At 31.2% G+C, this 27,196-nt stretch overlaps 2 protein-coding genes across 2 annotated transcripts in view; one reads left to right on the top strand and one right to left on the bottom strand.

The window, feature by feature from the left end:
- The window catches only part of LOC107447942 (aldo-keto reductase family 1 member A1), a 57,133-nt gene extending 41,287 nt beyond the window's left edge, over positions 1 to 15,846 (bottom strand). Inside the window, exons 1-3 of the mRNA XM_071185047.2 lie at positions 15,442 to 15,846; positions 9,197 to 9,367; positions 6,527 to 6,643 (exon numbers count right to left, since the gene is read on the bottom strand). Coding sequence (XP_071041148.2) covers positions 6,527 to 6,643; positions 9,197 to 9,367; positions 15,442 to 15,522 — 369 coding nt within the window. The 5' untranslated portion in view covers positions 15,523 to 15,846. The remainder of the gene's footprint in view (positions 1 to 6,526; positions 6,644 to 9,196; positions 9,368 to 15,441) is intronic.
- The window catches only part of LOC107449950 (uncharacterized), a 273,510-nt gene that overhangs the window by 87,203 nt on the left and 159,111 nt on the right, over positions 1 to 27,196 (top strand). The window lies entirely within an intron of this gene.

Genomic DNA, 27,196 nt, shown 5'->3' with positions numbered 1-27,196 from the left:
AGGTTTTGTGCCCCCATTTCAGTATCTTAAGGATCTTACGAGCTCTGTTTAAAAAGAGATCATCAGATATAAGAAAGCAGAAATAACCATAGTAGCAGTATTTGGTGGTAAATGTAGCTTATCGTAATTGAAGAATATGCTGTGCGACATTTTATGGTGAATTTGCGAACGTATAAGTTTCAGAATGTATCGAAACATGAGGATGCTATTTGCTAATCATCTTTATCCAAAGGAAACGATGTAACCTAAATATCAAGTAGAATTAAGCGATTTTTTAAACAATGAATCCTACAATTTGCAACATATTATTTCAATATCTTATTCTTAAACATAACATATTTCAATCTTTTTAAAATGCCACTAAACATTCAGCAATTCCTTGAGTTATAGAAAAAAGAAATATCGTAAATTATAGAAAGCCTTGTGAATGTGCATTAGAATTATTATACAATCTACATTTTATTTTTCAAGCACTTTTTTTTTCTTCAAACTTTCTTGCCTAGAAGACTCGATTAAAACTGTAAAAATGATTATCCCTAAAATTTTGTATATAGCTATAATAAGTTTATGCTCATTTTATTTTAGTATAAAATCCTCGAATAAATATAGTAAAAACAGTGTAATCTAAATAATATCAGATAAAAAGTTCATGTATTTAAATTCTAAAAACTATCATAAATAATTTATAAATCGATTCAAATTTACTTTTCAAAGGAGATTAAAATAATATTTTTTTTGCTTTTTGGACAGAAATCCCCTAAAAAAATTGTTTATGACCTGGAAACTTCGAGATATTTTCTATTAACAATAAATTAAGCCCCTCCGAGCAATCACTGAACATTATTTCAATTTTTTTACTATCAGAGTTTGGTTGCGTAGCAACCTAGTAAAATTAAGCACTCCTCTTTTGAATTAGTCAATGGGTTATCTTAAAATATTTATTTGCGCAGGCGACTTTTTTTGGCGGTTTTCTGGACTATCGCCAAATATATAAACCTTTATTGTGGCCCAATTTACCACCCAATTTTTTTCAAATTTTGTCTACCCCCACTAATTCAAGGGTCTAGATTCCAAATATGTAAAAAAAATTATATGTTTATTCAGAGAAAGTACGTTTTTGTGTCTGATTTCGTAACTTAATTAATAGTTAGCACTAATTAATTAACATATTTGAGGTCACCCCCAGGAACCATTAAGATTGACACTTAGTTCGTGAAAATCCGATCATTAGAACGAAAGTTATTCAGGGTGATTCGTTTTTTTTTTTGCGGACTGTACATAGAGTGCTGATGGGACAATACTTCTTACGTGGGCTTGTACACCATTAATTTTTCCACTCATTGATGCAGCACCATCGTACCCCTGTCCACGTAACTTTTTTATATCAACTTTCCTAGACTGTAATTGATCTAATATTGTTGTTGCTATTGCTTTTCCGGTTAAGTCATGCACCGGAATGAATTGCAAAAACTGTTCGGTGATGTTAAAATTTTCTTTATCGACATATCGAACGCATAACGATAATTGCTCTATACCTGCAATATCAGTTGTTTCATCTGCAAGAATGGAAAAGCAAGTTGCATCATTAATCTTGCTGACTAGTTTTTGCAGGATTAAAATATTGCAAGCCTCAATAACTTCGTTCTGAAATCGAGGGCTGGTATACTGAGCATTTTTTCTGCTTGACTCTAAAATGTTCTTAAGAGTCGAATCGTTCTTACTCCGGAAACGAAGCAATGCCCGAAAATTTCTGTCGTTCTCTTCACCTGGTTGTTCAGCAATTATTCCCGAATCCTTATGTCCTCTTAGAGCGAGACCTTGATTTCCACAAAATAGGATGGTTTCAATGATTGGAGTAATGTTTTTTCTATTTTCTAATTTTCTTCTGCTGGCTGCACTGTCAACTTGTTCATCCACAGGTTTCATCTTTCCAAATAAAATATAGTTTAATGTCCCAGCAGTTTCGATCGATTTTTTGTGATAAAGACATTTCTCGTGTTCAGAAAATCGCTCTACAGCATTTTTACAGTTGTCAAATTTTACATTGCACAGTTGGCCTAAAGGTTGCTTTCCAGAACCGGCACCACTTGGGGCGAAAAGTACACAAAATTTTCAAAAAGCACCACCCTTAACCTCTGAATATGCAAGCCATTTCCAGCGATAAAGCCATTTGTACTGAAATTTCAATTTTCTTTTTCCTTTTTCAGGAAAAACAAATGCTGGATTGGGTTCCCAAACATTTTTAAGTATATCCAGTTTTTTATCCTCGCATGTATTATCTTCTAAAAAAGTCCAATGTCATATGGGTGGGAAGTAACACTTTGAGGGCCGCTTTCACATTCATCAGATTCTGTTACGCTAGAAACGTTTTCTTCAACGGAAGTATCACATTTCTGTTCAACAGAAAAACTTACATTGGTACTAGATGCTGTCACCTCACTAATTTCAGGTCGTGATTTTTTCTCAAAGTAATTAAAAATTGTTAAATTCTTGCGTTTAGACATCCTAAAGATCCAAGAACAGCAAAAATATATACATATATATTGGCACAGAAATATCCACTAAGCTACGATCTCAAAGTTTCGAGCTGGAATGAATAACTTCAACTAGCACAGAGTCTCCAAAACAAAACAGATTTAGAAACAAGCTCCGAAGGACAAGCGGCAGAGATAACTCTTAGTCTGACTAAAATCGAAAATAAATGTAACCCCCTTTCATATAATTTTTTTTTAACCGCATCTACAAAATTCTCGAATTGTCTCAAAGACGACAGAACGTCTAGGATTCCAGACCTCGCGAATGCCAGCCAGTCTCGAAAACTATCGCGACTGGCAGGTCAGAAAGGAACCAGTGATCGGGGTTCGCCCGTAACAGTATCACGTGAATTTGGTTTCAAAAATACAACCCTATTATAGTAAATGTTTTATTAGTATTCTGAGAAATACCGTGAGAAAAAAAAAGTAGGCATAAGGCAAATAAAAATATATAGTCTTAAAAAATAATAACCCGCATAATTTCTACTAAATTTTTTATTTTTGTCTGTATTATTTTGTAAATTCACTTTGTCTGAGCTCAAGGGGGGGGGGGTTAAACCTCTAACCCCCCCCCTTGCGTACGCCCCTGCGTAACAATTTGGCATATCACATAAGTTTTTGAATTATTTAGTAGCAGTGGTGAGTAAAAACCCCATAAATAGACTTTATTAAACCAGGACTCAAACATTAACCTCTTCGAAATGGGTGAGTCATATCTGCTTTCTCAGGATTTAGCTGCCAACTTTTAATCCTTTCCATTATCATTTTTCCCAGTGGTATTAAAATGGAGTTAAAACTTCAATTTTAAGCAAACAAATACTTTGTATTTGAAAAATCTTAAGTTGACAACCATGATAGTAACGCATATTAATATATGTGCTTAATTTTTGTAAGAATAGTGGTGATCAAAATCATTTAAAAATTAAGTTTATAAAAGAAAAAAAAAACAGTATATATTTACTACCAATTTAAATATAAAAATAAAATCTTCCGGAAAATCCGGAAGAGTTGGCAGATGTGATGTAGATATATAGGGTAAAAAAAGATAAAACTGGAAGCCAAACTATTTTAATAGCAGTTTATTTGTGGGCGGGGTAATGATAGTTTGCTTTATTTAACTCACCACTGCCTAGTTCGAATTAAAAATTGTATAGTTAACTTTTAACAGACTAGGATTGGATGTGTTAGATTTAAGGTGAAGGCAAAAATAAGACTGTCAAATTAGCTATGCCCAAACTTAAGCTGCCGCTTTTTATTTTTTACTATCCTGATTCTAATTATGTACGAATATATTTATAACTTACCTGTCCCGAAAAGGTTTACGAAATGAAACTCGAAAATATTTATCCAGTGACCGGAGAAAGTTAGCTTCTCTGCACCTACTATATATGAATGATAGGAAAAAAAACATAATATTTTCTTCCTCTTCTTTTGTAATAAAGCTTTCAAAACAATGAGGAAATAATTCAAAATTCTCAAAGCTTTAGTTTTTGATTGTTCACTACTTCATAAAGCGTATCACAAAAAGTCTAGTAGTTGGCTACTCTGCTTATTTATTTACTAGAAGGCTTCGCCCTCTGCTCGCTGGCGCTCACCAACCACCGGAACTGCTTTCACAGTTCATTTCGGATTGCTTCGCAATCCAATGCTCGTTCATTGGATACGTTCTTAACGTCTAGTTTTTGTATACTTTTTTGAATACTGAAGTTCCGAAATCTTTTCACTGTAGAAAATTCTAAACCTGTACATTTCAATATTAATTTGAAATTGCAAACAGTTCGCATATTTTGTTTCATCACACTATTCTAAATTTCAGTTGTTGAGAAAAGTAACTGTTGTAAGTTTTGTTTTTAAGTCTTTCCCACCAGAGGGCTAAAGCCATGTGTTGTAAAACAATATGAAATAGTAGTCTGCCACTGAACGCCGGATGTAAAGCATCGGCTTTGATGAAGATAATTTTGTATTTTTAATTCTCTGAAGGGCGCCACCTTAATAATATGGAATTTGTAAAATAAATGTATATATTTTTGATTGTTGATGAAGCCCATCATTTTGTGTTTTCATCAGTGTTCAGAAGCGGAACAACTGTAAGTTTTTTATTTTATCACAAAAAAAGAAAATGTATAAAAAATAAAGAAAAGAGTAAGAAAATGAGTATAGTCATAGAAAAAGTTAAAATTATAATATAGTATTTGTCAGTTAAAATAAAACTTTTTGTTTAAGTCATTGCTAACAATTCAAATTTCTCCGAGGCAATTCTAAAGTATAAATTAAGGTAGTATTGTTAAGTTGAAACACAATATTTTAAGTTTTGATGTCAACAATACAATTCAATTTTTCATAAAAACGATTGTTTCCATTGTTAAGTTCAATGTCAACAATTCAAATTTTTCTGTGGCAACTCTTAACCTCTAAATATTATTTTTTTATGTACACATTTCTAAATGTCAGTATTCAATCACAAAACAACTTAAAGTCCTCAAATTTAGCATGAAGTTGTAAAATGTAATGAAAGAGGGTCATAGCAATAATGAAAGTAGAAGTAAAGTTAGTACTGTAAAATTAAAACAATATTTTTAATTAATGAGCCAAGTTCTTCAAGAAGCAGTTGTAGAATAAATTTTTTTCATATAAAACTTTTTATAGAATTTCTTTAAGAACACAATTGTTAATTTGGGCATTTGGCGATACAACACTTATAGAATTGAAGGATTTGTTACGTCAAGCGCTCAGGTATCATAATTTTGATCTAGTTGCGCTTCTATGTCATTTTGATTTATGTTGCTAAGTTAACTTTCAAAAAATTCTATGGCTGGCAACAGCATTTTCATTTTTTAAGTTGTTTATTTTTATTTCTTTTAGAATTCTTCAATTTTTTAGCGAAATGTTTTTTAACCTAACAGAATCCTTTGCCGATTGTTTTCTCTATGAATGAAGAAAATAAAGTAAATATTTAACTGTTGTGAAAAGAATTTTATTTAGTTGTACAAAGTACTTCAGACAAAATTTGGGAGACACGTAAGAGAATTATATATATTAGATCAGAAACACATCATTAAAAGGCAGAATGCTTTGGTGTTTTCAAAACAAAGCAAACGTTGCCACCGACTGAAAAGAAATACAGCCAAAATTTGGGAGCCACGTAAGAGAATTATATATAATAGATTAGAATTCCATAAATTTGGTTTTTGATTGCTTACTACTCCATAAAGCGTACCACAAAAAGTTTAGTAGTTGGCTACTCTGCTTAGTTATTTATTAGAATTGCATGCATTTAGTGTTTGATTGTTCACTACTCCATAAAGCGTACCACAAAAAGTCTAGTAGTTGGCTACTCTGCTTATTTATTTATTAGAATTGCAAAAATTTGCAGGCTTGTGTGCTCAATATAGGCTTATAAATCTTTGTCAAATAGAAGAGCAGATAGCACAATACAGAAAAGGAGAGCATGAAGATACATCTAGGGTAACAGCGGGATTTGAGCCAGCTACCTCCAAGCTTTGCACAGCGTTTCACCGGTGATACCTCTCGGCCAGGGAGGCCCCGGGTTTATCTACTTCGCTATTTTCCTATTAGCGGTAAATAACTGAGCAAAGCTCCGAAAAAATGAGAGAGGAAGAAAATAAAAAGTCCACACTTGATCAATATAAAATCTTGAGAGTTCATTCCGCTACTCTGTACGTACCTGATATATATATATACATCAGTTTGTAGTGATGGATAAAGTCTTTTAGATCTAATTTATAAAAATATTAATACGTAATCTTTGCCACAAGGAAAAAAGTATTTTCTGAATCTGCAGTAAATTTGTAGTAGTTGTAGGGTATGCTCAATAATTATAACGCAGACTAAAAAAAAAAAGAAAAAAGACTAGACTAATTTGTTATCGAATTGCCAATAGGAAATATTATGTCTAAGAGATAAATTTATCAGTTATAGTATCACACACATATGCTCCATTCGTCCATATTTTATGCAACAGCAATATTTACCTTAGAAGCAAAAGGGCAGTGGATCAAATAGAGATCGATGTAATCCAGTTGAAGATCAGTCAGAGAAACCTGGAAAAAGTGCTCCACAACATCTGGCTGCATACCATTCGGAGGCAACTGAAAAACAAACATCGTTCGCAAAATAGTTAAATACTATACTTTCTTTAGGTAAAAATAACATAAAAATGAGAATAAAAAATAACATTAAAAAAATAAAATTGGTAAAGATATTGGTCAAAATAACATTTTTATTTCTACATTTTGAAGAGCTTTTCTCGAAGCCAAATTTTTTCAAGATAGCAGAATTCATAACTCGGTCAGAATTTCTCCGATAGACTTAAATATAATTTTTATTTAAAAATGTAATTTTTTTCGGTAGCAAGCGGAATTTTTTAATTTTATGGAATAATATTTTCGCTATAAACTAATATAGAACGGCAAGTGGGAAAAATTTTAAAAATGGTGGAGGAAGTTAGAATGTAAAAAATCATTTTACCAATTTCTATCTACCAAGATGTATTTTATTTTATTTTATAACCGTCGTATGACAGCCAATCCAATTTTGAGTTTACGACTACTAATGTTCAACTCCGTAACCTTGTAATTTTGAACCCTATCCCGAAGACAAGAGAACTCCTGAATCAGTATACCCTCAAAGGTATTGATTTGTATTGGGATCTTGGAGGACTTTGTAAACCCGACTGATTTAACGTGAAGCAGTTTAATACACTGAGATTCTTCGGCCGGTTGGAATCGAACTCGAGTCCAACGCCTTACCAACCAGTCTACCCTTGCCTACCAAGATGTATTATATTTTATTTTATAACCGTCGTTGAACAGCAGACCCAATTTTGGGTTCACGACTACTAATGTTCAACTACGTAACCTTGTAATTTTGGATCCAATCCAGAAAACAATTGAAATCTCGGATCAAGTATTGGTAGAAATTTGCCTTCGTGGTCCTCCACGAAGGAAAATTTCTACCAAGATATAGCTGTTAACCCAAATTGTTTTGTAGCCCTTTGCGGAGCAGCAAATTTCGGTTGCAAATTTTAGCCATGCAACACTTTAGCAAATGTGACCGCGGACAGTGGATTCTTATTGAAGAGGCATAATTTATCTATTGGTTTTTTAAGGAGTTGTGGTTGCAAAAAATTTGAATATTTAGAAATCGTTTTACCATACGTATGCATTTTTAGGTATACATTTTACCATACGTGCACATTTTAGAAATAGTAGTGGTTTCTAACATTTTTGAAGTAAGTGTTGCCAGACTTTCAACATTGCGCATAAAAGGGATAAAAATAAAGTGGAATTAAAACTTCTAAAATTTCTCATAACCTCATGGAATATTTGTCACCACTTTTTAGATTTTCCCCGGTAGTGGCCACCCTGAAATACAATATAAAACATTTTTGCTACAGCCCGTTATAGGTCAGGGGGTCATGTAGGATAGACTTCCAAGACAAGCTGGTATAAATCAGTCTTTATAAATTCTAGATTCCTTACAATGACAGCTCAGTGTATTAATGTGCCACCGCAACTCGTTGAAAAATTTCTGATGATTTTTTAAAGAAAAGAACGCAATAATTTTATTAAAAGTAATTATATTTTAAATATTTCAACAATAATTATCCATTCTATTTGTAAAAACAAGGCGCAACTATGAAAATATTTTCAATAAATAGTATCAATAAATAGTATTTCTGGTAATAAGTTGCTTTTTTTCTTTTGAAGAAATCACCAAGAAAACTAAAAAAATCCTATATTCCATGGAAGCTGACATAGTGGTCATATGAGTGGACATCAATTATTGTTAAAATAACTATTTTTTTCTGAAGCGCTGTAACAACGTCACTATTTAAGTTAAGTTCTATATCAGAAAATTATATAAATAATTGATTCAATTACAATTTTTAAAAAAATTAAGTAATCAAAAGCTTGTTTTTTTCTTTGGAATGACTTATTTGGTAGCGAAAACTCAGGTTTCGAATATTAATTTCAAAAGCAAAAATTAATAAAATGATTTTTGTATCTTCTTTATTGTAATATTAACACTATACTCTGTTGCAAGTTAAGAAAAGACCATTGCGGTATAGGATTTAAGTAATCATCCACGACTACATACAGTTATATTTTATTTCGTTATCAAACTATTCAAATATGTTTTCAAAGCAATATGAAAAGGAGACCGTGGAACGTCGTTTCAAGAGTTGGCGACGTTGATATACGTTTGCGCTTGGAATTTGTCATTCATTTGGCGTGCGCTTATCGATGCAAACAGGCTCTTTCCACAAGGATAAGGTTTTTTTCTTAACTTGAAACTGAGTAAAGTTCAGGTTAAATCAACCCTGATAACGTTGCTTAAATACTTTCTCTTTAAAAAGTTTTCTTATAGTTTGTTTATTTCAAAAGTATGCATTAATTTTATTTTGAAACAATCTTATTTGAAAATCGTGCCTTAAGCAATATTTTCTATGTAAACAAATTGTTACAAGTTTAATTTTTTCACAATAAACCAACAGAGTTTTGTGCAATCACACTTCACACGAAGAAGAGATGAGCCGTTATGAATGAACTTATTGAATTAATGCGACAATATCCTTCTGTTTCTAAACATCGTTAAGAAATTCCGTTCCTTTAAGTAAGCAACAAAATGTTCGAAATTACCTTGCTCGTTATGAATAGTTCCTCTCTTTTAATTTTTCCGCTTTTGAATAACTTCTGAAGTGCTTGTCCAAGTAAGTGCTCATTGTTGTAGGTAAAAGCCGTATCGATAAGTCGATATCCTGCATCGATTGCTGTAGAAATCACGCTATCAATATCATCACCATCTTTCGTCTGAAAGAAAAATATTTATTTATGAAACCCAATATTATTATAGTGCTGTTGATTGTTATCTTTTTTAAAAAATGATAGCTTTTAAAATTAATTTTTTATAAAACTAATATTTTGGAGAAAACAAATTAATGTTTTATTCTAAATGGAACAAAAATTAAAAATTTGTGTTTACTAATTTATGATACTTATCACTAGGTTCCGCAAACAGTTGTTGGATTGTCACCTAGTTATAGTTCTTTAAAAGCTACGTAATTAAAGCCACGTAATAAGTATCTTTATTACAAATTGTTGAATTATCTAGATTTAATAGAGGGCTTTCATGTTTGTTAAAATTGAGACAAAGTGACGAAATTATGCAAATTGAACCAAAGTGAGATAGAACATACAAATGTTTAGAAATACAAAGTGATTGCGAAAGTGTTACTATTGCGCATGCTCATTTGTACCGCTATCAGTAACGTTTGGAAAAAATTTTATTAATTTCTGACAATTCTTTCGCAGTGCTTCAATTTTCATAAACATTATATAGCCTGAGACCGCTCACGATCCTTTTCCTATCCATCTTGTAAGTAGTGACGTTGGCGCGTATAATGATTTTTATATATATATATATTATAATTATTATTACCTGCTAGATGTCAGATTAATGTCAATGCATTAGAGTTATTGTAGTGATGAGAAACATTTTGATTACATATTTTTCAAAACAAGAGACACATTTTCTGACATAAATTTTGGTTCCACTTTAATTATTTTGGTGGACTTTTTGGGTCCTGTTTGTAATATTACAATATACAGGACTGCTAGGTAAATAGAAAATAAAGTTTAATAAAAATATCTCATTTCTATTTTTTTCAGTATAAGTTTAAATAAACGGTGAAAACTGTTTTTTTTTCTTTCTTTTTTTTACCTAACAAAAAAATTTTTTTAAACCAACTTAAGAGAAAGCAGTACATTCAGACCTGCAAACCACTGCTTATTAATAGCTTTCGAAATTTTATTAGCATGAAAACCCTATCACAGCATTGTTTATGAACTTTTAAATCATTTATATGGTGTGGTGTGGAAAATAAATTTAAATTAATAAAAAAATAATACATTAAAACGTAAGCATAGAATAAGTTTTTGCAAAAAGCGTAGAAAGTTGGTAGGCCTAAGTACCCAACAATGATTTTGTTTACCATTTCCAGGTGTTACGAACACCGTTACATTAGAACATAGCTGAAATCTCAGTGCCTTGCCGCAAAGCTACATTAACTTATTCCTCAGATTTTTGAGATATATAATGGAGAATATGAGAAGTGGGAGTAGAATTGGGGGGAGGAGGGGTTGCCAAGCACCAAATAGAAAAGTCATGAGCAAGAAACCAATTGGTTGAACACATCATGAAATGGAAAGAAAATTAAACGTAATTGATATTAAATTAGATTAGAATATAATAATATTTATAGGGTTCAGAATAATATTAACATTTACGCTGATATAATAAAATATAAAAAAAATAAAGAATGTATATACAACTATTTACACGAGAATTATAAAAATCTGTCAACGATAAAGAAAAGGTATATAAGCGTTGGATAGTCCGGCAAGTACTTTGTCTGCGACTCTGTTATAGTGATGACCCAGCCGTCCTAGTAATATCACTCGTATCTGGAGTTGTTTATCACGTTAAAGTTACCAATTCATCGTCCCCAAGGCTGCGATCCATTTGGGTTGACCTCACTTCACGCTTATCACAGAGATGCCAACTTGCTCCTGACAGCAAATAAATATTTTCGAGTGGTAGCTTATTAATGTGCAGATCTTGGTTTAATAAATTCAATTTATTAGGTTTTTATCCACCACTATTTCTAGATAATTCAAATACTCATATAATTCACCACTTTCTCACCCTATAGTCGCACGATACGTTTAAAAAGTCAACAAAATTAGTCAAATATTTACAAATGTTAGTATGTAGTTGTTTACCGTTTTTTAAATTATTATGGCGCGTCCGGAGCAGTTGGCATCTCTGTTATCAAGTCTAATGCAATTAATTTAATTGTTTATTTAGAATGCTGATCAAACTCATTGTATAATAAGTTTATTAAATCTTATATAAAAAGGTAAAGTGTGAAACGTTTCACCACTTTGAATATTAAAAAAAAATTCTTGTGTAAAAATAAAGATAAGTAACTATTTTATTATCGTCTACTCATATCCGACTAAATGGTTAATGATAATTTCTAACGTTCAGTTAACTAAGAAAATATATTAATGTAAGCAAAAAAAAGAATGTTAATATATCTGTATTATGAACCATTTACCTTTCTCTAATATTAACCGGTTAACGCCCAGCGTCATATATTTAGGACAGTTCCTTTTTTCAAAGACATTCATTGTGGTGGGAAACTTTTTTCAGTATTTTCATTTAAAAGATTTAAAGGTAAATTAAAAGATTTTCAGATACCACAATGATTTAGTTATTTCTGATTAGATCTAGAATTATAAGGAGCAAGTATTTTTTGATCTATCAAAGACTTTTTGAATGCTCGAACTATAGAAAAAACAATTAATTTCGATAATATATTTTACCACTTTTTCCATAAAATCACTTTTTGTATCATTTCAATATATATATTCGGGACAAAACGGGTTAAACCCATTTTCAAGTTTGACTCTTTTTATCGACCTTTACACACAGATTTTATTTCCAAATCGAATTCAATCATCGTTAATCGAAATTGCGACTACTTACAGTGATTAAGCTTCCACCGGATTTTTGTACCTGATGGCTTCACTGCTAACAATTATATTGTTTTCATAAAAATTGCAACCAAAATTTTTCGCCAATCAAAATTTTGAATTAGTAAAGTAACTAATGAATGAAAGAAAAGCCCTAGATTATCTAATCTACGTATCCAGGCCTTTAGATAAAAGATGAGAGGGAGAGAAACAATAAAACAAAATAAATATCTAAAAAGAAAACTTCATTTTTCGTGTAGACTGTAAAGTTGCAGAGAGATAAAAAGAAGAAGAAAAAAATACTCGCATCAAATTTCTATTGCTACCGAAAATTTCCTTGTCACGCTTTTTGATAATGATGAGCCTTGCGTTTTTATTTTTAGGTCTGACAAAAATACAATTATTTTTTCTTTTTTGGACTACTTAAACATAGCTTTTAAAGTTTCATTTTATTTCATAAAGTTAACAATATTTTTGATTTCAATTAGGAATGAGAAGCATTATATCACTACGCACAAGTAATTTGCATATTTTTTTAAAATGTCATATAATCCAAAACAATTTAAAACTTAAAACATATTTTGGTTGAGTTAAAAGTTTTGCAACAGATTAGATGTGCCTAGCTTTCAGATCACTTTTTACTTTTCCTGCTTCATACATTTTTTAATAGATCAAAGATTTTTCATTTACTTCATAGATTTCTGCTAAATTTTGTCGCATTTCTGAAAACTTCAGAACAAAATAATGCCTCTTATAACTTTAATAAAATTAAAATAAGCGAAAAACTTTCCACAAAGCTAGAGGAAATGTTATAGATATAGCTTCCATTTTTGTTTTACAAAATCAGTCCAAGAATTTGCAATTGTGAAACAATGGAACATTTTAAAGCTTACCATAATGCTACAAATTTAAAGATTTCAGAACATTTTCTAAGTCGGATTCAATATCATTAGTTGAATCGTCATACAGATTCCACTCTGCAATGGATTCAATTTCATTCTCATCTGATTGCCACGAAAAATCGTCTTCCTCTCCATCTTAAGAATTCGAAATTTTACCCTTTTTAAAAGATTTTACAATAAAGTTTGAATCCACATTTTGCCAGTCTTCAAGAGACGTCCCATGCAGTAAAATAAACCTGATTAATTGGTCAGTACACAGCATTTTTTAATGTATCTTAATTCGAAGAGTGAGCCTCATAGCATCATATTTATTTATTTTATTTTAGCCAGAGGAAATTTTGTGTATTTAACAATTTTTTCTTCTTCATGTTTCTTAATTTTAGAAATGTTCATTTTTTTTCTGCTTTTGTCTTGCACACTGGACACCAGAAATTTACCATCTCGCAATCAAACTTATACAAAGGTATATACTGTATCTTATATAGAAGTTTCTGTGCGGGTTGCCAAAATGAAACAACATCGCATTTTCTAGTAACCAACTTGGCGATAATCCAAAGGGCATCTGAAAATATAATCTAACTAATTGAAGAGCTATCGGGTTCGCAATTAATTTCATAGAATACTTAACTTTTCTTTTTTACATTAAACATAGTTCAAAACATGTAAAATAATATGAAGATAAATGAACATATTCTTTTTTTTAGGCCCTCTATAAATTTACATCGAAAAACAAGCTCTTTAAAAACAATCAATCTTTTCAAAACATACCTACTTTTTAAAAAATGAATTCTTAAAATAAACTTTTGCAACATAAACCACATAAACTGTGAAATTTCTACTACTTACTTTTAAAACATTTTAACACGTTCACGCCGAGAAAAGTGAAAATACTGGTACGTGAAAAGAGAAAATACTGGTAGATGAACTATTTCAATGTTATATAATATTCGGGAGGAGTTAATCTATTCTCAATAATAACAATTCACTGTAAGGTAATTTATCACGGCGAAGAAGTAATTCAATATAAAAATTGCATCCGTTAAAAACAATTGGTAGTTATAGATTTTAATAATTCTCGGAAAAAAACAGAAAAATGAAATTTATTGTTACCAGTTTTTACTCCGGTGCGCTGCCAAGATGAGACAATCTAGCGTGACCCACCGGTGGGGCACCCCGGCGTGAACGTGTTAAGTTGAATGTTAGTTACCGTTAGTAGTCAATGTTCTTATTTTTACAGAATTAGTTTTTTTAAATATTAAATAGTATCCATAACATGTAGAGTAATAAGCATATAAATATCGATGGCTTTATATAATAAGTGATAGTAAATTTACTAAAAAACAAAAACAAGTTCGTTCGAAAACAATCACAAATGTTCCTCCTTAACTCATTTTTTTATAATCTTGCTACCAAATTCTAATAGTGAAACTTTTACTCAGTGAAGCTTACATTCTTTTTTTTTTATTCTTAAATATTGGGGAAAACTTACCAAGTGAGTGTCTTACTTATTTTGGTCTATTATATCGATTTTTTATATTCTTCAAAAAACAGGGAGACTGACTTATAAGTGAGATTTTTTAATTCTAAGAAATTGAAATATAAGCAAAAGGAAATTGAAAGATTTTATTCACAGCAAAAGCTCCTATTTACAGGTGCCCAATTCAGGGCACCGTATTCTACCCTCTACCCGTATTTTGTTCTCAAGGCCAGCAGTTCTCAAAAGGTGTTCCGTGGAACCCTAGGGTTCCCTGAAAAAGTTAAAGATGTTCCGTGAGTTAGGCACCTTTTTTTAAACCAGTAAAGATTTTTGATAATTATAATAAATTTGTATCCTACCATTAATCGATTATTTATTTAATATTTAGATTATTTTTATGAAATTGTTTAGGTAAAATGCCAATAAAAAATAAGAAATTAAAAAAAAAAAAATTACGATATTATTATAGGGATATGCATTTACAAATGATTGCATCAGTATTTCTCATCGAACTTTAAAATTCGAAATAAAATAACATAATTCAAAAATAATGAATACTTTTTCTCCTAAAACCATTCTCACTGTTTATAAAAGTTCTTTTTCCAAAACCTTTTTTTTTAATTCATGCATATGTTTTGTTATTTATGCATATGTTTTCTTTTTTTGATTTATGCATATGTCAAAAACTACTAGGCTAAAAACAGCTTCACACTTGTGAATTCATCTGCCAAACATAAAACCTAATTTTAAGGCTAATTGAGGAAACAATGAAAAAATTTTAATTCTTCCCATTAAATGCTTTTAAAATTTTTTGTAAGCCTATTTACACCTGCTAATGACCTTTTTAAAGTCAGGGTGACGTCATGAGAAAATTGATCGTTTAGGGCTCTGTATCTGAAAAAAGCTCTAGGCGTTAACTAAAGATAGCAAAAACTGAAGAACATGGGAGAAAGAAAAAGATAACACACCTGAAACATTCCTAATCCAATAATCGGCATGTGCTGTCCATTATTTAAAACCACGATGTTATCCTCACTTGTCGAATCCATACTTTAAAAGTTTTCAAATTATGTTAATACAAGAAAAATTATAAAAAACTGTCTACTGGTTGCTGCCGGGTGGAAAAATGATGTCAGACACCGGCGAATCTTTTCCGTATACAGAGTCTTTACTTAGTCTTTTTTGTTTCAATTGGACCTTGAAATAAGACCTTGACTTAGTCTTGTTTTGACGCGGAGGGAGAATTTACAAATTGCGTTTACAATTATCGATCTCTATTGATTTTGTAAATTGTTCGTTCATTGGCGATTCTGCCATAGCATTGTAAACAGTTTATTTAAACCAACTCACTTCAATTTCGAACGCAATGTTTTGAACAAAAAAATCGATGCAAGCATCGCCTTTCATAGCATAAATATTTACTAGACGCAGCTTTAAAAAAAATTCACTTATGCTAGCTTCGTTTTTTTAAAAACTCTGTTATTTGAAAATTATTCTCAATTTTATATTTTTTTTCTGACCCCGATTGTTTATTTAAGTATTTTTTGAAAACATTTTTTTAGAGATATTTTTTAAATAAATAATTTTTCCTTCAGAGATTGTGAAGCACTTTTAAAAGATTATTCATGATTAATATATTTATAATTGGGTATAATATGAAAAAAACACAACTACTTCAACTTCGAAAATTTTACTAGGAATAACATTTACCTTTTAGTTTTATTTATAAGCTGAGTTTTAAATATGTTTACTAAATTCATAAACTTAGATAAAATAACAAAATAAATTATTTCAAGAGGAACTAGACTAATACAATTCCAACCTGCCGAGTAGCGACTTATAACAACACACTTCATTTAATGTTTACTTGTTGCTAGAAATCAGGTTCGCAGAAAATGCTGTTTACTAGTTAAATTTAGTAGGAATAACACGACCTGTGACGTAGGCTATAGTATACCCAATTACCGAAAAAGTTATTATAAATATGGTAAGTTTATCTATGCCACTAGTCTTAGAGTGAAAAGTATAAAACACGATATGAATCATTGCTTTACGAAATTTGATTTAAAAAAAAAATAACAATTGGCATTTTGAACAAGAAATTTTGAAAATTTTTTAAATTTTCGATTGAAATCTTATGTGAATTTTTCTGCACAAAAATGTTTGTTAAGAATTGCTAGAATTGTTAAGAAGTCACCGGGGTTGAAAGTTTATATCTATTAAAATGAAAAAGAGTTAAATCTGGTATACAAAACCATTTAGCTTTTTCTCGGGAAGAGAAAAATCATCCATTAATTATTATTAACTAAGAATTTTTGAAAGTTATAAAATATATGTAGGGCTGATTTTTACCCGAGAAAAAAGTCTAAAATAAATAGTTTCAAATTAAGAATATTTTAACACGTTGAATGCCACGCTAATTTTACACGGCTTGCCTGTCTGGCCACACGGTAAATAACTACAAACTAAATTTGACAGATTTTGCTAGTTTTTTTTTTAAAGGTTTGGCATGCCATATCTGCTCTTTCGTTCGTTGTAATGCATGTCACATACCCTCCAACTGCTACGGAATTTCCGTAGTTTCAGAAATCTCCTTTTCAGACGGTGGCAAAATTAATGTCTTAATACATATTTTAAAAAAAATAATTTTAGCGTAACTTGTTCACTATTACTTATAAAAGTGCAGGCCATATGGCTAGATTCTTAAGTTCTGATAAAAGCTTTATGAGAGATCCATTTGCTTTAAAAATTTCTACTTTGGTTCGCTACCACTAGAAAGAATCATTTTCAAAATCCTCATAAGTTGGAGGGTATGCCTGATACAAGTGTTGAATTGGCTACGAACGAATGTATGGCTACGAACTGCTTAAAAATAGTGGAGAATGAAAATCTACTAAATTAAATTTATTAAACCACGAATCACAATTAATAAACTACCACTAGAAAATATTTATTCGCTGTCGGGAGCAAGTTGTCATCTCTGTGTATATAAATAAAACTAATTTTTTGTGTTTCTATAATGCATTAATTTCTTCAAACCATTTTATTAACGATAATAATATTAAAAAAAATTAAAAATTTACTCGAATTATGTGTTTCTAATAATCTTGGCTTCGCCGTTCACCAGTGACCCCCATGGTATTCAACATGTTAAAGCTTGTTTGACCCCTCCCTAAAACCGGCTATAATTAAAATGGTATAACCACCGGTTTTTTTTTTCTCTTTACCGTATCGATTTCAAATTTTCAAGACACAGTTTAATTATGAATAGTAAAAAAATTATTCTGTATTGTTACAGAGATACTAACTTGTTCCGCTTTATAAAAAAGTATTTTCTTGTGGTAATGAAATGTAAGTTATTTTTACTTTAGTATTTTTAATTTTAAATTTCAAGTAATTTTTCCATCATTATATATCAAAAATTCAAACGCATTTTTAGTTGCATTTTCACTTTGTCAGGGATGCCGCAGGCGATTAAAAATGTAAAAAGTGGTGATTAACGAGAAGTAAAAATCTATTTAAAGAGATTAAAATTGACAACTTTTTCTAACATGTTTCTTTCAGATTACTAACAAAGATGACTGCAAAGGATTTTTGAAGTTATACTTCTTATGCGACTTCCAACAAGGTTGCGTTAAACGTTTAACGCCACATTTTTATTGGCCGGGAAATCACGTGGTTGGATCCAGTTTTCCCTCATTCATTTCCATATTGCTTTGGTTCTCACTAGCATAAAAATAATAAAAGTCATAAAAGTATTGTTTTTCTATAAATATTTTTTTTAGTTTGTTTTGATACACATATAATTTAATAGGGTAGTATTTTTCATTTTCAAATTTAGTGGATAAGAATTGTAAAAAATGAGTGAAAACAATCCCACGGACAATGCGACGGATTTAAGGTTATGTCAAGGTACGTCTCTTGTGAATATCAATTGATTGTTAGGTTTTCTCTTCTGAAATTGCATTATGACGCATTCACATACATTATTAATACAAATACATTTTCCATGGCGAGACGATGAGGCAACAACAAGCACTTCCACTGGTTCAAGAGGTCCACGAGGGAAAAATGCACAATATTACCGTTATTACAGAGCACAGAAGCGAGCGGAGCAGAAAAAAAGAGTCGTTGAATAGAACTAGTGATCCTTCTACGACTGCTGATTCTTCTACAATTAAAGTCGCAGGCTACGAAGTTTAACTTCTTCCGCGCGGAGGGACTCCACGCACTATTTTTTTTTATTTGTAAATTTGAATAATTTACGATACATGTCATGGTGATAGTGATGATTGAATAATTAAATAAATAAAAAATGAATCCAGTTTTTACCCTTTCTTACATTTTTTGTCGCCTGTGGCATTCCTGCTCTATTAATTTGATTTTTCAAATGGCGCCTCACTCATTTCAATATCAAATATGGTGAACAGTGCAATTAACAGCAACAAAGCAACGTAGCTGTGCTAAATACCTTTGTATTAAAGGAAATTATAATTCGGAGTTGGCACGGCCAGTATTATAACGGTTTATAATTATTATCAATTTGTTTGTTATTTAGGAAATAAAGATTATAAGGTACTACTTACGTAAACTTTGAAAAACTTTGGTCCACGTAAAATTCTGTCCGAGGAAGAATACATTCGATTATACAGACCTGGAACAAGTGCTTTTATTAAAAAAAAGTGGTAGGGTCTTTACGCTTAGTTTACCCTTAATTTTATATAGATTAGATGTACTGCTTTGTTCTGTCGGATACTTACGTTTGCATACATAATTCGTTAGAAATATTCACATACTCTTTTGCGCCAAGTTCTTTTGCTGCACATGCTCTTTTGCTGTGTATCTTTAAGCTGGGAAATTATCACTGAGTAAAAAGTGTAAATACTTTACCATTTTCTTTATAACAGCACTATATTTTGCACTACTGTAAAAGGAATGTTGCACATTCGTGGACAGAATTTTCCTGTTGACTTAATTATAGTATTGATTAAAACTTTAAAGCAGCGAGAAGACAATTTATATTCTAAACTTTAAATTAAAATATTTCATCAAAAAAGAAGAGCAAGGATCTAAGAGTAGGTGAGTTGCATGCGGATCCTCACGGATCGGTCCACACTGATCTAGAATATAGCTTAGTTGTAAAATGGAGAAGCATTTATTTTCTGCATTAGCAAATATCACAAAACAATAAAATATCTGTGACTGATGCACGTTAAAAATTCTGTCGAATCGCAAAGTCCTCCATGTTCCCATAAATCTGGCTCCCATAACTAACCATAGACTCTGGGGGTACTGGATTGGAGATCGATCGTTCTCTGATTCAGGTCAAAATTACGATCTGTGGATGAATGAATGAATGTATAAATGGGTCCGCCTTATAAACAGCTGTGACGTATGGTGTGGCAGAAGTCGAATTCTTGGCCATAGATGGCGCCACTGAAAAACAAGAATAGCACACTCTGTCTTAAATTTGCTTGGTTTCACCAAGCAGGCTTGCCCGTGTGGCAAGTGGCATTCGAACCAACCAACCAACCAAACCAACCATTAAATATCAAAATTTAAAGTTATATACTTTAATATCGAAAGTTTAAAAAGACTACTTTTCCTTTCATTATAGTTTCTATTATGGTATCAATTTTCTCATGTCGTTGAATTTCTGTTTTAATAACGATTATAAAACTGCATTCAAATTTTAATACGATTAATATTATGCTTCGATAAGAAATTATTAATAGTATGTTTTTTTTCATTCTTTCTTTTTAGTTTTCATTTATGACTTTAGTTTTCTTTATGGAGATAAAAATCCACTTGAATAGTTACCCTAGAAACAATTTTACCTTGGCAGCAGTTAGGTTCAAAATTGGCTTGATATGGGTCCTAAAGAACATACACGGAGGGACCAATATTGGGATGTCTAGATTTTTTAATATTGGTCCTAGAGTGGCCTATATTGGACCTACATTGGCCAATGTAGAACCTACATTGGCTAAATAATGGATGTAAAATATCGGGTGAATCGAAAAATTCTATATAGGGGAAATATAGGAAAAATAAAGGCCCTTTGAATCTTTACTAAGCCAAGATTCAGGAACATTGGCCCGAGCCATTCTGCTGTTAAGGTATATTGCAACTTTTAAGTGCATCGTTATACATGCTTAGATAAAGAAATTAAGATGTATGTTTTTTCCGATAATACTTCATAGTTTTTATTTATGAAGCATTTTCTATTGCTAAAAAAAGAATGAGAAAAATATTATGTGAAACGATAAGTGAGAAAATATAAGATTATGGAAATGTTTGATAAAATACTCGTCAGATTTTAACACGTTCAAAAAAGAATGATAACACAAGTAAAAGAATATAGAATGTTTTATGTTTAACTCATATCGCCATTTCATTTACTCTGAATAATTTTTCATTAAAGAATGTGAAGAATTTACTTGATACAGTAAATCTTCCTTATTCTTTTGATTTTTAAAGATCAAATATCTTTGACTCAGAGCTATAGATCAAAATTTCCATTTTGTCACTGGATGCTATAAAATCGGGTGTCTAAAACTATGACTCTAAGATTGATGTTTCTTTTTGAAAAATGATAGTGTCCTTTTATTTGATAATCAGAATATTTAGTTCAATATAGTTGACTATAAAACAAATAGTCAGAAAAGTGAAGTTGGTAGAAAAGATTTGATATATAAATAATTAGGCTAATGTTTAATTTTACCAAATTACATTGATTAAACTTACATAAGATATATTTAGTATAATAATTTCATAGTGTTCCAAAAAGTTATAATTGTAACTACTCTAGACGGATTTCAAGTATTCAGCACCGAATGTGAAAAATTATTTAATCATTTTATAAAAATTATTTAAATTAGTCGTTGTTATGAAATTAGTTTTTGAACGACAGAGTGTTTTATGAGTTTTCTAGCACTTGAGACAAAAAAATTTAACCAAAATTTTTATTTCTCTAAAACTGTAAAAAGACTGGTCGTCTAAAAGTATTTTAATTTTGTCAGGTGATCAATAAAAACTGATACTTAAAGTTTTGTGGAGAGAACAATATTAAAGACTGTAAATCTTACTGTGAATAAATACTTTCGTTGTTCATACACATATTTTTTTAATGTCTTTCAATGCAAAATATGCTCGTAGTGATAGTTCATGCGGTTTGTTTCATTAATTAGAATCATTAGACAGTGTGATTCATCTGATATACATTTTCATTTCTATCTAGTTCTATCGTTTCGTTCCATTAATTAGACCGTCTGATTTATTTGCTATATATTTCATTAGAGATGAAAATTCATGTGTTTCATTCCATTAATTATAATCATTAGATCGTGTGATTCATCTGATATATATTTTGTTTGAGGTGAAAGCTCAAGCGTTTCGTTCCATTAATTAGACCGTCTGATTTATCTGATATATATTTCATTTGAGATGAAAATTCAAGCGTTTTGTTCCATAATTAGAACTTCTGATATATCTGATTCATATTTCATTTGTAATGAAAGTTCATATTGTTTTTTCCATTAATTAGGTCTTCTGATTTATCTTACATACATTTCAATTATGATTGTTCATGCAGTTCGTTTCATTAATTAGATCATCTGATAAAAATTTATCTGCACTTCTTAATTATGGTATTGAAATATATCATAAAAACTATAAAATTCATACATAACCAACTTAAAATTTAGTAGAACAAAATCTACTTTTACATCCTTATATTGAGTCCTTAATTCTAAGATAAGGGAACGAAACTTCCCTTATATCGCGGCCACTGACCATTCCTTTAGGTATGAGAAAAGGATATCAGTGAAGGGGTTAGAATCCTTACACTTGTAATTTTGATAAACTATCAAAATGAAGTTATAATTCTTTTTAAATGTTTGCTCAACAGAAAAAAAATGAATTAGTAATTCGAAAAATTCGTCTCGATTTTGGGGAAGGTAATATATGGGCAGGATTGAAAGCAAACACCATGCTTCCATATTATGGTAGTTGAAATTAAAAAAATATATTTTTCCCAAAGCAGCGAAACAGCGTTTGAAACGAATCAGAAAGAGTCATATTTCATAAGGGGAATGCAAGATCTCATGTGTCTATGACAACGACACAAAAATTGTGTTGTCAGATCTCAGTCAACGCCTCCTTTAACTGAAAGTCACTTAATACAAAATCTAGTTAAAATAAGAAAGTGGTAGCAAATATATGACTAAAAATTTGTTTTATTTCTGAATATTAATGGTTTGCCTTATTCACTGATCAACCACTACAGATTCAATTCTCAAGTATATATGATGAATACTCTCATCTACTTTCGTAAAAGGTTTTGGGTTCATGCGCACAACTGGTTCACTTTTCATATAGTCTGCGCAGACTACTTATAAAAGACCGTGAGGAAGCTTTTTGCTGTAGGAGGTGATTACTCAGTTGGGATGCTATATTACATCCTCTCTCTTCCCAAGACCCTGTGCCTTTCAATCCTTACAAGATTTTTTTACCAAAAAAAGAAATCTTTGGGAGAAATAAAAATTCAAGAGGAAAAGTTTCTCGACTAAACTCTTGAGAAGTCCTCCATATTATAATTATAATATTATAACCGTCGTTGAACACTCGACCCAATTTTATGTACTTACGACTTCTAATAACTAACTTAACCCCGCCCCGCCCCCGTAAGGGGGCATCCGGGGACACTCCGAAATTTCGCAGTGTGCTTAACAGTTCAATTACATGAGCAAACATATTCAAATTTTCAAATTAGAGTTTTAATAAATAGGTAGGATATTAAATATGAAATCCAGAAAACAGCACTACTTAGAAATAAACTAAATACAAACAAACATAACAAAGAAAATAAACTGTATCAATCAGAAGAGATATTGATGTCGCATCTTCAGCAAAGTTAATAAAAGGAAACAATTCCACATGGCTAAATATAAGATGTTGGTAACTCAGAATAAAATTACAGCTGGCATCACAGTACTTAAGGTATCAAATTCCATGGATTTTTTTTCTTTTAACCAAAAAAAGACATGTATATCGTACTCTAGGAACACAGGTGATTAAAATTTCAATGAGGAATTGCATAGGGTCAGAGATTGACAAAAGGCATGACATTAAAACGAAAAAAAAAAAAAAAAGTTTAGGACAAAATTCAAGTAAAAATCAAACCATAACATAATCAATAAGAGATTTAAAGTATATCGTTCCTAACAATAGGCAGCAAGAGGTCATCAGAATTCAGGGAGGTGCCTTGTTACTAAACAAATTTCTTACTATTTCCTCAATTCCCTTTTTTATTTTAGGGTTTGACCAATGCTGCTTTTTAAACTCATAGGTGGTTTCTGAATGGAAAAATGTCTCTCTAACGCTCTTGAAATTTGGACATATGTTCCCAATCCTCAATAAGCTGACAGGTACGGCACAGCTGAGCTCCTCCAAAAAACCTGGCCTGATGTTGTCCACGACAGCCATGATTAGATAAGAATTGATTTAAAAAGAAATTCCCCATGATTTTCCTCGTTTGAACTTTCGGGAAGAGCTCGAACTTGGGCCTTCCCTTTGTAAAGCTGTCACTCCATCTTTCCTGCCATTCAATCAATTTTTCGCATTCCAAAGTTTTTCTTGCAGTCCGCCTGCTGGGATCCTCAAACAGGTCAATAGTTGATCTTTCACAGGCTAATTTGGCTAACCTATCAGCCTCCTCGTTGCCCATATGGCCTGCATGTGCTCTTATCCAATGTAAAACGATATTGTTTGTGAATTCTTGCTTAGTGGACTAAATACTCTTTAGAGTTGTTGTTTTCCAAAGCTTGCAGGCTAGACAGGGAATCGGTATAAATTGAAATTTTATCTGTAATTCTTTGCACTTTAATACAACGAATCGACTGGAGAATGGCCCATAATTCAGCCTTAAACACGGAGACGTGATCAGAGAGGCGAGAGGTTTTTCTTTCAACAGGTTCTCCCTCCAGATAGGCCACGAAAGCACATTCTGTCTTAAATTCATTGTTGACTAAAAGTTTCGATCCATCTGTAAATAATTCTAGTGCCTTATAAGTAGGTAAATGTAGTTGATATTTAATTAAAACTTCTTCAGCCGTATGGTAAATAAAAGGTGTAGGTATAGGTTATAGATTATGTGTTCTTCTTCGTGTTGGAAAATATTATTAAGTTGAGGTTCCACGTTTACTGCCATATCTAAAGGGATTGTCCCAGCAAGTACTTGGAGAGCGTCAGTAGATGTAATCTTGTATGCTTTAGTGATAGATAGTAACGAAGTTCTTACGACTACTAATGTCCAACTCCGTAGCCTTGTAATTTTGAACCCAATCCGGAAGACAATGGAACTCTTGGATCGAGTATTGGGAGAAATTTGCCTTCGTGGAGGAAGTCCGCTTTTTGATGGAGTTAACCCGCATTTGCGTTACACGGAGAGGAAGACCACGAGAACCACCTACTGTTAACCTGACGGCAAGGGAGCTCTAACCCATGATCCGTTTACCTCCGAGGATATTTTTCGTCCGCACTATGGTCGGTGCAAGCCGGATGCGGAATTCGTATCGACTGGGATTCGAACCCGGTCCTCCATATGCGGAATTTTCAAACTGCCTTAACGGCGAAAAATTGTTAACAGCAGTTATATAATTTAATAAAAATACACTAAAAATAAAATTCGCCGGTTTTAAATTTTCGTTCAAACGTGACACAAACTGTTTGGGTTAAATCAATGATTTCCACTGAGTTTAATAATTTCGAATCACTCAATAATATTGTCTAATGCTCTTAATTTTCATTACCTATATAGTTTGCCTTAAATTGTGCATCTGCAGTTGTGAAATTTAATAAGAAGAATTAAATGATTTATTTAATTAGATTTTGTTAAATTATGACTATTGCTGAATTAGCTGTTTTTATATATTAAAACAAAAGAAAACTTTTACAGACCATTTAGTTGATACTGTTCAATTGTTGTAAATAATAAATAACACTGGTGAACAATTTTTTTTCTCCTTTTCGTGTCCCATTAGCTTTTTGACAGATTTTAGACATTTTAGATCACATATTTTGTCGAAATGTTCAAGTTTAAAAACGTACAGGGGATCACATAAATGTTGCGACAAACTTTTTAGAAAGTTAAGGCACATTATTAGGATTGAAACTGCATAGGAACCAGAGATGGCAATTGCTCCGGACGAGCTAAATTAATTTACACATCGTTAAATAACTACTACCTAAAATTCGCATATATTTGCTTTCTTTTTCTAAAAGGTTTGCGCACACTCCACCATCATCAGAGCACTCGGTAGACTGTTTTTGTGATATTGATAAAATTCAACTGTAGCAAAGTGGCCAATTATATAAGCCTTCGAATTATTTAGAAATAGTGGTGGTTAAAAACTAAATAAATTTAATTTATTAAACCAAGAATCACAATTAATAAAATGTCACTCGAAAATATTTATTCGCTGTCCGGAGCAAGTTGACATCTCCGAGGAACCCAAACCCGGAAGCGTCGTCATGCGCCTTTAGAGTCTCCATTTTTTATTACAAACATGTTTCTTCCTGCTCTTTTAACACGCGTATCTACGCATGTTTCGCGTCATAATTAGCGTCCGAAGTTCTTTATAACGAGTTTTCCAGGAATTGGTTCCTATGCAGCTTTAAATCCTGATAATATGCCCTTTCTCCCCTAGAAGTTTGTTGTAGCATTTATGCGATGCTTTATAGTATGTAACGTTTTAAAACTTGTGCTTTTTCGACAAAAGGGGAACGAAAATGCCATTTAAGAAAATCTTTTACTTTAGGTGTCAAATTAATTTCAAATTTGAAATACCCACACCCGAATTAGGCAAGGTCAAGTATTTGTATAAATACAAATAGAAAAAAAAACGAAATGTAATTGGTTTATAGTAATAATTAGCTTTTTAACCCAATTTAAAGCTGCCTTTTTTCTTCAAAAATGTATCATTTGAAGTTTTTGTAATTTTTTTTAAATTAAGCTCTTATTAAAAGGTAACTTTACAAGAATGATATCTTTTTGTGTGAAACTAGAGAGTTTTCGTTCCTGCTCGCTGCCACTTTCCATCCACTGCGATTGTAGTGGTATCACAATTACTTTTTGACAATAAATAGATTTCTTAATTAAAATGTAAAAGATTTCAGATTCTGTATTCTATACGGTTAGATTTTGTATTCTATCAACACAGATTTTTCGTGTTCAAAATATATTTTGAAATGCAATCTTTAGCATTAGCAATGTTCATTTAAGCTGAAGTGTTTATCACTTAAATAGTTATCAATTAAACTAAAACGGTAATTCCGTACCACTTTTTCCAAATTAATTCTTTTTCATTGATTTCGAAATGTTGTTTACTTCTTGAAATATAGAAGAAGGACATAATAGGCTTAGACATATGCTAAACTTATCTTTATCGAGGTTCTTGCCAACAATGGTCAGCAATTTTTGTAAATCGAGTAAGTTTAAATTTTTTTCACTAGTTTTACTGCAGTTTACAAAAACATTATAAATAATTTTTAAATAAAATAGTGGTAGCACAAGATACTTCATCTATTTCTTTACTTTCAATATAATTTTTCAGAATTATAATAAAAGAATTATTAAGAAAGAAAAAGAATGTTTTAAGAAATCGAAACATAGCTCTAAAACTAGAAATTATATTATTTTTAAATTAAAATGAAGGTTTAAAT

The sequence above is a fragment of the Parasteatoda tepidariorum genome, chromosome 5 (genome assembly GCF_982258835.1).
Source record: "Parasteatoda tepidariorum strain Cologne lab strain chromosome 5, Ptep-v5.0, whole genome shotgun sequence".
Taxonomy (NCBI): domain Eukaryota; kingdom Metazoa; phylum Arthropoda; class Arachnida; order Araneae; family Theridiidae; genus Parasteatoda; species Parasteatoda tepidariorum.
This window is presented reverse-complemented; position numbering and strand designations above follow the sequence as displayed.